This window comes from Carassius carassius, chromosome 4, assembly GCF_963082965.1.
Source record: "Carassius carassius chromosome 4, fCarCar2.1, whole genome shotgun sequence".
Classification (NCBI taxonomy): domain Eukaryota; kingdom Metazoa; phylum Chordata; class Actinopteri; order Cypriniformes; family Cyprinidae; genus Carassius; species Carassius carassius.
The window spans coordinates 27,964,730-27,976,418 of NC_081758.1; the positions used below are offsets into that span (position 1 = coordinate 27,964,730).

An 11,689-nucleotide genomic window follows, 5' to 3' on the forward strand; every position below is an offset into this window, starting at 1 on the left:
GTGTTTCTCTGCAGAATTAGTGCACATGTGAATCAAAAGTAACACTAACTTTTAAATGGCAAACTATACAGTATAATAGTTATGTGGCCTGATGAAGCCCAGTGTTCTGGATGTTTCTGCTTAGCTAGTATAAAGGGATTCTCTGAAGACACTGAAAAACATATTGTTCTCGTTGTTTACTCTTGTCTTTCTTCTACTCTTACACTAAAACAGCTATTAGCAACTAAGAACAATAACTTTATCCTGTCATTTTTATATTTTCGAGCCAGCAGGCTGGTTCACTGGAATCTGTTTCAGGGGGATTTTCCCCCTCGACCGTGGTGTTAAGTAATTCTTTAAATTTGTGATGAAATAATGTCCATCTGTGGTTCTTGTTCTTTCTTCTGTCTTTCTCGGACAAACACATTTGATTTAAGATGCTGTTGCAGGGAGCAGACTGGGGTCTGTATGCAAAAGATGGAAGCAATGTAATTTATAGTTTTTATACATTTCAGTAATCTGGAGCTCATGTTCTCTTTAAAAATAAGGTTTAATCAATGCACGCACATTCAAAGGATTAACTGTGTTGAGCAGCACAGGCTCCAGGATACTGAAACCTCGGATGATAAATATGTAAAGTTCACTACAGCAGCACTTAAATTCTGAAGACTAGCTAATGTCACACACACATTCTCCAGAATGTTTTTCTTCATCTCTCCTTTACTATCATAAATGATGAAAGTTATGCACTTACAGAAAGCTTTCCATGATAACATCCATATTAATGACAGCAACATTCAGGAAGTAAAATATATTCTGGAGATATGTTTAAAAATATATAAATGAATATACCACTAAAGTACTATGGAAATGAATGTATTGTTCTGATCGTGACAAATATTTATATATTAAGATCACACATAAGCAATGTGGTGTTGTTCCAAAGTTTCTCCGTCTTATGTTTGGTTTCATGCATCGAGAGGATACTTTTGAATGATAAACCAGCAGAACTATATTTCTACACTCAAATGTGAATGTTTCTTTCTTTAATGAAACTGTCAGGTGAGATTATCTGTATGTATTATTTGGGGGAAATAAAGATCATGTTGAGTATCATAAATAATAATCTTTGTTGTGTGATTTATTTAACAACATCCAGCTATTAAATCACCATAAAAAAGGAGATGTGCATTTAGCGCGTCTTTGAGCGCCCTCGTGTGCTGAAACATTCATATAATTAAAAAAAAAACTACAATTCCTAGCACGACTTCCTTTGTTAGTCGGAAGTACATTAGCGGAAGTAACACGGTCGTAATGGTAAGATGATCTGAAATATACGTTGAAGTGTTTTTGTTGTTGTTTGTTTGCATGTATATGTATTAATATTATGCTTATTTGTAGGTCGCCGCGTTGTTCCTAGTTGTTAACTGTTCATCAATATTATTAATTATCTGTTTTAGCGAGTTTCACACTGTACAATCCGTAGTAGGACGACATACTTCACTAATACAAAAATATTTCTGATGTGATTATTTAAATCTATTTCTAAAAAAAGTATTTATTTGTTCATGATAGCTAATGAATAAGTTGACCTCCCACGGAGATCTAGACATAAAGACCCTTCATAAACACACCATTTGTGTATAGGTTTGCAAGATAGACTTGCCTTAAAAAACACGTCATTTGTTTATTTCAGACAACATATGATTTCCTCAGAATTAAATATTTATTTTATTTGTTTTAAAATATGATGTTTATTATTGTATGTTTACATTTTATTTTAAGTGAGACATTAAATGTATTTTGCACTTATGTTTGCGATAAGCCCTAGAAACTATTTCTTTTCAGGCAACCGGATCAGATCAAGCTGTTGGTTTTGGACTTGTTGGTTTTAGTCTGTTGCTGTTTACGTATTACACCATTTGGGTCATAGTATTGGTAAGTTTGTGTGTTTAATGCTTTAACTTGAAAAGCATTTAAATCATAGAAATTTGTTTTGCAGTTTTCCAAATCGATACAACACCCATAACATGCTTTTTTGATATGGTACTGAAAAAAATCTTGAAATTCTGCCCTTTTCCCAGCCTTTCGTGGACAGTGACCATGTGATCCACAGTTATTTTCTTCCACGAGAATATTCAGTCATACTTCCTGGAGTTGCAGCATTAATCCTCTTACTTTTTGTTGGTAAGCAATCAATCCATAAACATGAAAATGTTAGTAGTATATCAAGTTTAAAATGTTATTAGTTATAACCAAACCCTTCTGAATGGCTGAGAAAAAACGCTTTTTTCATGAAGCAGCAGAAGACACACTTCTTCCTCAAACTCTTGACCGCCCACACCATTAAACCAATACATTTACATACTAAAAATACTTTTTTTTTTAATCTTCTCTAGCTTGCTTCCTAATCTAGTTGTAAACCTAGCATTGTATATTGTGAATATTGGTGTTTCCTTGATATATTGGTTTTGTTCAATTAATGTGATGTTAATCCAACAATACATCCATATTATTTACAGTTTCTGTCAGCTCTAGTGACCACAATTCACCTTCATTGTTTTTTTCAGGCACCTTCATAGGGGTGGTAACATGGAAGAATCGAAAACCTAAGAAAGTTGATTAAGATTCTCCAGGCTGTTGTGATTCATCTGGTCACAAGAACGAACAGTGTTGATTTTGCTCTGTACACAGCCACATGAAGATCAACTCTAAAGCTGCTCGCCTGGATTCCAGTCATTAGACATGTTTAGGTGGTTCTTAGAATAAACAACAAAAAAGATTTCATTTCTAGCCAGAGCAGTACCGAACATATAGCTGCACCTGCACGGTAGTCTATTTGAACTTTGTGCATCCAATGGCCCCGACCTTAGAAGACCACACTATCTGTGACATGTTTAGCTTTGGAGAATTCTTTCCATAGTCCGGGAGATATAAGCAAATAATACATGAGAACACAATTTCTGCACCTAAGTGATAGGGCAGATATATGAATCTGGAAGACCTCTAAATGGAATAAGGGATTTTTCTTTTTGCTTAGTTATTCTTAAAGTTAGGGAGTTTCAACAGTTCATTTATGTTGTAATAGATGTATTTATAAGCAGGAGTGCTTGCTTCTAGAAAAATAATTCAGGACACCGATCTAAAAAGAACAAGTAAAAAATAACTTTCTGTAATACCACAAACAGTCCCACATTAAAACGAATAAAAATGTTTTTATAATGTTTTTGTTTCTCATTTTATCTATCTTATCTATCTGTCTCTCTATCTATCCATCTATCATTCTGTCTATCTATCTATCTATCTATCTATCTATCTATCTATCTATCTATCTATCTATCTATCTATCTATTATGTACTTTTCATATACTCTCAAATGTTCCGAAGGGTGGTTTCTGCAGTGATTCCATTCAAGAATCATATTTTTCTTAGGGTAAAGTACATTGAAAATAATCTAAACAACCTTTTCCCACTAAATTTGTGCAATGAAACGTTTCCATGGATGTGAAAGGTTCTTTATGGAACCAAACTTTTTAAGAGTGTATATCATCATATCGCTTGAAAATGTTAGTGTATTTATAACAAGTATTGTGTTTATTTGTATGTGTATGTATATATATATATATATATATATATATATATATATATATATATATATATATAAATGACCTGAATAGAGAGATAATTTACTATGTGTAAAAATATTAGTCAAAGGTTGTAATACGTGTAAAATATCAATCTACTATCAGCACTAATAGTTTTGTGTCCGCGTATTTGGTGATTGGTCGTTCAGGTCCGTGTTTTCGGTAACTAAGCGTGTGTGTGTGTAGGCCGCTGCAGTCACGCTCGTTTGTTCTGATGAGAGACTGAAAGAGCTCGAACTGCTCATCCACACGCTGCTCGTGCCGTGTCATGTCACGCGAGGACAGAAAGAATGCGCTGATCTCTCCATCCACGACCCGGCGGACGGACCAGGACATGTATTACAATAGATGATCCAGATTGAATCGCGCTGAGGTAAGTGCACATCTGTTATTATTATTAGACAGAAAGACCTTGTTTCTGTTATTTTTGTCAAACTGAAGGTAAACTGAAGTTCTCCTGTCAGTTCGACTGGCTCGTCCTGTTTTAATATTTGTTGGTTTGTTTATTCTGTCTTTGTCTCATTCAGAATAATAAAAGTATACATTAGGCTACTGTGGACTTGTACTTTCTCTTAATTCAGCAATTCATATGAGGATCTGATGACAAGAGGTCTTTTAAAATCTCAGGCTGCGTTTAGAGAGGGAAAAGCTGAAGACTGATATTGAAAAAAATATGAATTTCTTAATACAGAACAGCTGATTACCATCACTGAAACAAATAAACTTATGTCTGATTAAATATTTCTCTGGCACTCAGTGTACAGTGCTGAAAAACCCATTTAGGTACATGCCACTTAGGATGACAAACTAAAAGGGTTTTTGCTAAACTATGAGCTAGTATTGTTTGAAACTATGATTTCCTCGTGCTAACAACACACAAATGTCTTAAAGGAGCAGCGCATTTATTACAGCTGATGGCATGTCAGATGTGTGCTATGAATTGCTGCAGGTGCTCTGCTCCACCTTGATGGTGCTGCATCCACTAGAAATAAAGAATAACAAATAATTAATTGTTATTCTCTGAGAATACACTTGAACAGATACAGATTTTGTTCTGTTGTCAGGAAGACCTTAACCAGATTCAGCATTATGACCTCGGTCATTAAAACATGACTAGAGGGCAGTAAAATATATTAATATCTCATACACACACACTCCCAAAATACTGATAAAAATATGTGGGAATGCATGTAATTTTACTAATGCTTGTTAGAGTACTGTATATAAGCTTATGTCTATTGTATGATGTAGATGGAGATGTCAGGGCCAGGTGTGAGCCGACGCAGACGCACAGTGAAGAAGAGATGGTGGGGAAGACTGAGGCAGCAATGGAAACTGCTGGGTCTGTTTGAGATCGACCAGCAGCATGAGTTTTACAGCCTCACCTGTATGATGAAGGAAGGGCTGTATGCAGCTGTGCAGAACACCATTGACAACCCTTTACCTGTGAGTATACACATGTTTATGAACCATCCAGTCTCTACTGAATATTACTTCCGTCTTAAAGGAAAGATTACAGTGGGAAAGGTGTAGTTAGAGCTAGAGTATTTCATCCGTTTAAGGACTCCTAGGGGTCTGTAGAGAAAATATATAAAACATATACAATTTTCTTTAATCCGTACCAGAATCAGAATGAGCTTTATTGCCAAGAAGAATGGGAGAAAACAGGAGCTTACAGATCAAATAAGGTACATACATAATAAAGGCAATAAAATAGAATATAACACAATAACTATAAATAGGCAAATATAGTTCAGTACAGTGATACATATAGAATACAACTCAGATACACAATAGAGAGAATTAAAATGTACAGATATGCTATCTGCGGATGTATAGTTATCATAAATGCCATAAAAAAAGTGAGGCACCAATATCCTTGTGGACAGTGTGTTGACATAAACTGCCCCAGTATGCTGTTTCCCCCAGACATCACTTCTATCAACTAGTGTTAACATCTACCACTCAAACTGATATGAACAAAGTCACAGATCATTGCAGTCAAACAGGTTTGGAATTATGAAAACAAAACCAAAATAGAATCACAAGGACATAAACAGTCCAGCTCACATTACATTTTCAATGTTGAATTCCATATTGAAATAAAAGGTGAGAGAGACAAAAGCTTTGGCATCAGAGACCTCTAAGGAGACAGGCATGTTCCATTAACCATTAATTAGTATGAGTGCAAGCTCCACAGAGACGACCATATTTAGTCTGAACTTTCCATGGAGACTGTGTGTTTGTGGCACCATATTAAAATGACTTTGCTTAATTTGAGCTGTTTTTTTCCTGGTAATTTGCTCAAGAGTAACAGAGCAGAGGGTGTTAAAGAATATCTAAGTGTTTCAGTAACAAACACCACCATTGTATTGCATACATTAGGGAGGAGGGGCAGAATTCAAACAATGCAATAGTCCTCAGTGCATGGTAGCGCCACAAGAGAGGGGAGAAATGTCAAAGCAGAAATCAGTGCATTTTCTTTAACCATGAAAAAGAGTGTAGAATGCAGTTGGGTAAATGGAATAAGTAAATAATAACCAGAAGCCTGATGCACAATGTATATCTTAACTTAAGTGTATTATAGAGGAACAAGACAGTACTATTCATCTCTGAACATGGAACTGCATGTGCATGACTCATTTTTTCCCACATAGGCCTGTCACATTTGTGGTGCTTCATAGATTATTCATGTAGCATTGCAATGCTTTCTGTAGTTCCCTTTTCTTATTGACATGATAGAATATTGAAACCACAGTGACTGTGGCATTGACTGATGCCTAAGAAATACAGGGCCACCTTCAAACCAGGACAAGGCAAGGACTCTCCTAGTTGACACCCCTGACTACATTTTATAGTATGGTAAAACCATACATCATAGAATTAGCTAGTTCTGGTCCTGGATGCTGTCAATATGTTGGTACAGCCATGCTTAAATACATAATTATATATCAGGGAACTTAAGTAATTAATGAAATTTGTCAAATAATATGCCTTTTTATTTTGTAAACCAGTTTATGAAACCAGTAAGACAATAAATCTCCTACTATTTTGTGAACATAGTAATTATTAAAGGGTTTTTAAAAGCAAGTATGCACATTAAAATGTACTGAGATATAATAAACTTGATTTCACCAGAATGTTAATGAATAGTGTTAAAACACATGAATAGACTTAAAACATTGTCCTCTTGCCCCTGTTTTCAATATAGCTTTCTGTTGCCATTTTCAGTGATCCACACAGACTTGTGAATGAGGCAAACACATCCCTCGATTATTATCCACTCAACCTATTTTGTATTGTGGTTGTTGCACTCATGGTCATGTGCTTGTTCACTAACAAACACACACATAGATGATGTTGCAGACCCCTGATTCTATTGAATCCAGTCTGCTTAGGCAGCAGTATGACGCATGAATGTGCTGCCTGTTGTCTGGGGGTCAAAGCTCTTTTGCAACTATCTCTCTCACACACTTAAACAACAAAAAGAAAAACATTACCTGCAAAAGCATGCTATCAACAGGACAATGCTGAATACTTTTCATTATTGATCATATATTTTGTGTTTTTTAGGATGAGTTGTCTGAGGATGACTACAATCTTGAGGTTACTCAAATCTATAAGGTATGTTAAAGGAAAAAGCCAACACTGCTTACTATATTTTTAGCATACTTTTTTTTTGCTGTACTGGACAAAATGTGACATAATTACTAAGCAGTTGTTGAGTATGAGTTTGTTTTGCTTGAATTATTAAGATGTTTAAATGGAATTTCGTTGTGTTTGTGACTGCATGAAGGACTTCAGGATGGAGACGTACGCTGGGCCGGTGTTTGCCAGTCTGCGGCGCTCCCTGGGGATGACAGAGAAGGAATATCAGCAGTCTCTCTCCTCTGAAGGCAGCTACCTGCAATTCATCAGCAATTCCAAGAGCAAGGCAGACTTCTTCCTAACGTGAGCCAGCACAAATGCTTCACATGCAGGAGCATATGCACCAGATTCAGTATAAGGATGAAGAGACAGACCACTCATAGAGAAATAAATGGGAGAAATCACATAGTTCAATTTGACATATAAGAAGGGCTGTACTGCATTTTAAAGAGCATTTTCCATTTTTATACCTGCATGTTCATTATAGATCTCAGTCACATTTATACTTAATTATACTTAATTTATTTAATATTTAATCTCTCTCTCTCTTTCTCTCTCTCTCTCTCTCTCTCTCTCTATATATATATATATATACACACACACACCATTTAATATTTTTATTCAGCCAGGATGGATTAAATTCAGCACATTACTTTTTACACAGGACACATTACATTTTTAAAATCTAATAGAAGACAATTATTTTAAATAGTGAAAATGTTACATAATGTATATTTTATTGATTTCTGATCAAATAAATACAGTCTTGGTGAGTATAATATACATCTTTCAAAAGCATAAAAAAAATCTCACTGACCAAATTTTTTAACAATATAGTATATATCAAATACGTATCTATAAGTAAACTGTAATATCAACATGATTGTTTGATATCAAACCTATAACACAGTTCTCTGTCCTCTGTTTAGTAATGACAAGCGGTTCTTCTTAAAGACACAGAGTAAAAGAGAAGTGCGATTTCTCTTGTCTAACTTGAGAATCTACATGGAACATCTGGAGAAGTACCCACACTCTCTGCTCGTCAAATTTTTAGGTGAGAACCAGGACGGTATTAAATTAATATGACTTATCAACAAATGTTACTGGATAGTTTTTTTTATCCACTAATTTAACCCTAAATGCTTATCTTTATTGCCTCCATTTAAGAAATTGTCATGCTTTATTCATGGACAGGTGTTCACAGGATCAAAATGGCACATCAGAGGATGGTAATTATTTCATTTAACATTGCCAGTTACCTGTTAAAATGATACTTTTATGAACTCTGAAGGTACATGTTATAAAACTAATGGTTTTCTGTGTGCAGAAGTACTTTATTGTGATGCAAAGTGTCTTTTACCCTGATGACAGAATCACAGCAAGGTAAGACTCACTGCATGTTAGAAATGGAAATGAAGTGTTATCGATTCGTCTATAATCAGTGATATGATGAATATCTTTTCAAAATATGAATATTTAATGTTTCTAATCTCTCCATCACTTATGTGGGAGTATACCACAGAAGATGTCATCTTGACTTACTATAATCCACAGCCTTGTAATTATAGGTCATTAAATTGCTTTGCCTTTTAGCTGTTACTTTTGGCTTGCACTAATGGTAAGAATAATGATCCAATCCTCCACTCCCACCTCCTTCCCCATTACTCTTCCCCTAGTTTTACACTCTCCCTTTTCTCTCAATGTTTAAGGTATGATATAAAGGGCTGTGAGATGAGCCGATGGACCGACCCAGCCCCTGAAGGGAGCCAGATCATTGTCGTTTTGAAGGATCTTAATTTTGATGGACAGTTCATTAAGTTAGGTAAGCTCAGTTCATTGTAGGTGAATGAGGATATTAAGACAACACTACCATCAATCTCATGGCTCCTTGTTTATATGACAGATCAGCAATGCCCTTGGTTCCTGCGTCAGGTGGAGATTGACACTGCCTTTCTTCAAACGCTCAATGTGTTGGACTACAGTCTCCTGCTAGCCCATCAGCCCCTGCACCAGGATGAACTCAGCCAGACTCTCTCTTTCGCAACACTCATCATACGTGCCAAAAAGTGAGCATAAGTTTAGTATTTCATGCATATAGTCATCCACATACAACAACAGACATTTACAAAGATGTTTTCATGAAGGTCGGGACTGGGGTTTGAAGACTCTGTTATTTATAAAAGTATGTTGAATAGAAAACAGTGGAGAGTGAAGATGAATATCTTTTCACAGTTGTAGAACACACAGTTAGTGAAGACTCAAGGTTGGTGTAGTTTGGCATTCATAATTGTTAATTGTTAAAATTATTTTTGACAGTCAGATGGCCCAGAGATACTTTTGGCTGGTCACTGCTATCCCGCACAGTCATTTGAATGAACTGCTCATCTGCTGAACTGCTGAGGTGCAAGCAGAAGAAAGTGATGAATTGTATATGATTAGATGCAGAATACTGATGTTTGGTCATGCTTTCATTGTTCTCATGATTCAGAGACAATTTTTTCTTACAAGACGTTTACTTTCTACTGCATCTTTATCTATAGTTTAGTTCAGTGTTTACGGATAACAGGCTTTATTTACCCTGACTGTGAATGTTCATGTTCACAACTGTTTCCAGATCCTTCTCATTCTTCTCCAAATAGCCATTGGCAGGCAGGCATGTAGTTATCATATCTAGCTTCAATGTCATTTTCTCAAAGAAATAACAAAAAAGTAAATTACAAACTATAATAATAACTATGTGAATCCTTGCTACTACCATTCCATTATTCTTTGAACATCAACTCATATACTGTATTTTCCGGACTATAAGTCGCACCTTTTTCATAGTTTGGCTGGTTCTGCGACTTATAGTCAGGTGCGACTTATTTATCAAAATTAATTTGACATGAACCGAGAGAAATGAACCAAGAGAAAACATTACCGTCTACAGCCGCGAGAGGGCGCTCTATGCCTCTCACTGCTCCTGTGGTCTACACTGAGCAGCGTAGAGCGCCCTCTCGTAGCTGTAGACGGTAATGTTTTCTCTTGGTTCTTGGTTTTAAATGAATGCGACTTATAGTCCAGTGCGACTTATATATGTTTTTTCCCTCGTCATGACGTATTTTTGGACTGATGCGACTTATAGTCCGAAAAATACGGTACTGCATTTATCCATCATTTAACAAAAAATAAATAAATAAAAAATTATTGAAACCTGTATGACTGTCTTTTCTGTAGAACACAAAAGGACATGTAGCAGAATGTCCAAGCTGCTCTTTTCCACACAGTGAAAGGAAATAATAACTGTCAAGCTTTTTAATGAACAATAACTTCAATTTCAGTCTTTTCCTCACACAAAGTTAATAAATGACTTCATTATGGTCTACAGTCCTTGGTCACCATGACTTTTTATTGTGTGGAGAAGAGCAGCATGAACATTCTACAAAACCTCTCTTTTCATGTTCCCCACAAAAAGGAAAGTCATATGGGTTTGGAAGGACATAAGGATGAGTAAATGATGCAAGATGTTTAAGATATAGTTCACCCTCAAATTAAACAGCATGGAAAGTTCAGGTGAAATAATCTGCTGCAGAAAAAAACAGAGCTTCAACCTAGAAACAAGCAAAACCACACATTCTCATTAGATGGTGATCATTCAGTTGATGAAGGTTCTTTGTTCTGTTCTGTGTTCCTCTCTGACTGGCTGTTAGGTCAGTAAATGCAACATCCAGTCCTACACATGCCACTTCGCCAACTGTTCCCGGGGTGGTGGCAGAGGAAGACTCCACACCCCTCTCCTCAGAATTACATTCAACACAGCGTCACATAACAGAAAAGCACAGTGGCAGTGATGGAACAGACATCGCAAGTCTTAAGGAAGACAAAATTGAGCAAACTGGTAGGGTGGGAGCAGAGTCAACTGATCTACAAATGTTCCAGGCCCAAAACCGGAGACTACTTCCCAACTTCAAGAACCCGCTTCATGTCATTGATGGACCAGAGCAGCGGTACTTCATCGGGATAATTGACATCTTCACTGTTTATGGTTTCAAAAAGAGGCTTGAGCACCTGTGGAAAAGACTGAGATACCCACGACAAACATTCTCCACAGTCAGTCCTCCAGCTTACTGTCACAGACTGTGCCAGTGGGTTCAGGACCACACCAAATAAAATAAGAGCGCCTGGAAGATGGATGGACACACTGTTCACACATCTGGCTCAAACATACCTCTTTATGTGGAAATGATCTGAATGTACATTTGAGGGCAAACATTTTTATAGCTTTTTGTTTAAACAAAGGCAATGCTAATGCAAGTACATGTTGGAACACTGTAGTTCATGAAAAAAGTTGTATTAATTTAAACATGTAAGAGCAAAGGAGAGTGTAACTTTTGTTTTACGCATGTTTTCAAATGATAAATGAATTATGTAATGCTGGT

General features: G+C 36.1%; 2 protein-coding genes across 2 annotated transcripts; both read left to right on the forward strand.

Annotated features, from left to right (window-relative positions):
* The first annotated feature begins 1,225 nt into the window (after positions 1 to 1,225).
* On the forward strand, positions 1,226 to 3,047 carry LOC132130801 (dolichol phosphate-mannose biosynthesis regulatory protein-like). Its single transcript, XM_059542620.1, has 4 exons — positions 1,226 to 1,296; positions 1,828 to 1,917; positions 2,064 to 2,166; positions 2,550 to 3,047. The coding sequence occupies exons 1-4, from the start codon at positions 1,294 to 1,296 to the stop codon at positions 2,603 to 2,605; spliced, it is 252 nt and encodes an 83-aa protein (XP_059398603.1). The 5' UTR covers positions 1,226 to 1,293; the 3' UTR covers positions 2,606 to 3,047.
* Positions 3,048 to 3,657: 610 nt separating this feature from the next.
* LOC132139672 (phosphatidylinositol 4-phosphate 5-kinase-like protein 1) lies at positions 3,658 to 11,682 on the forward strand. The gene is made up of 10 exons (XM_059548202.1): positions 3,658 to 3,996; positions 4,875 to 5,069; positions 7,197 to 7,247; positions 7,420 to 7,574; positions 8,201 to 8,325; positions 8,466 to 8,500; positions 8,599 to 8,654; positions 8,981 to 9,093; positions 9,175 to 9,337; positions 10,961 to 11,682. The coding sequence occupies exons 2-10, from the start codon at positions 4,875 to 4,877 to the stop codon at positions 11,418 to 11,420; spliced, it is 1,353 nt and encodes a 450-aa protein (XP_059404185.1). The 5' UTR covers positions 3,658 to 3,996; the 3' UTR covers positions 11,421 to 11,682.
* The last annotated feature ends 7 nt before the right edge of the window (positions 11,683 to 11,689 follow it).

What these genes read in the sequence shown, in the direction of transcription:
- LOC132139672 (XM_059548202.1), top strand. Translation starts at nt 4,875, where the DNA reads ATGGAGATGTCAGGGCCAGGTGTGAGCCGACGCAGACGCACAGTGAAG. An exon ending in AAGGCAGACTTCTTCCTAAC is followed by an intron (nt 7,575 to 8,200) that starts GTGAGCCAGCAC and finishes TCCTCTGTTTAG; the next exon opens with TAATGACAAGCGGTTCTTCT. An exon ending in GATGACAGAATCACAGCAAG is followed by an intron (nt 8,655 to 8,980) that starts GTAAGACTCACT and finishes TCAATGTTTAAG; the next exon opens with GTATGATATAAAGGGCTGTG.
- LOC132130801 (XM_059542620.1), top strand. An exon ending in CCATTTGGGTCATAGTATTG is followed by an intron (nt 1,918 to 2,063) that starts GTAAGTTTGTGT and finishes CCCTTTTCCCAG; the next exon opens with CCTTTCGTGGACAGTGACCA. An exon ending in AATCCTCTTACTTTTTGTTG is followed by an intron (nt 2,167 to 2,549) that starts GTAAGCAATCAA and finishes TGTTTTTTTCAG; the next exon opens with GCACCTTCATAGGGGTGGTA.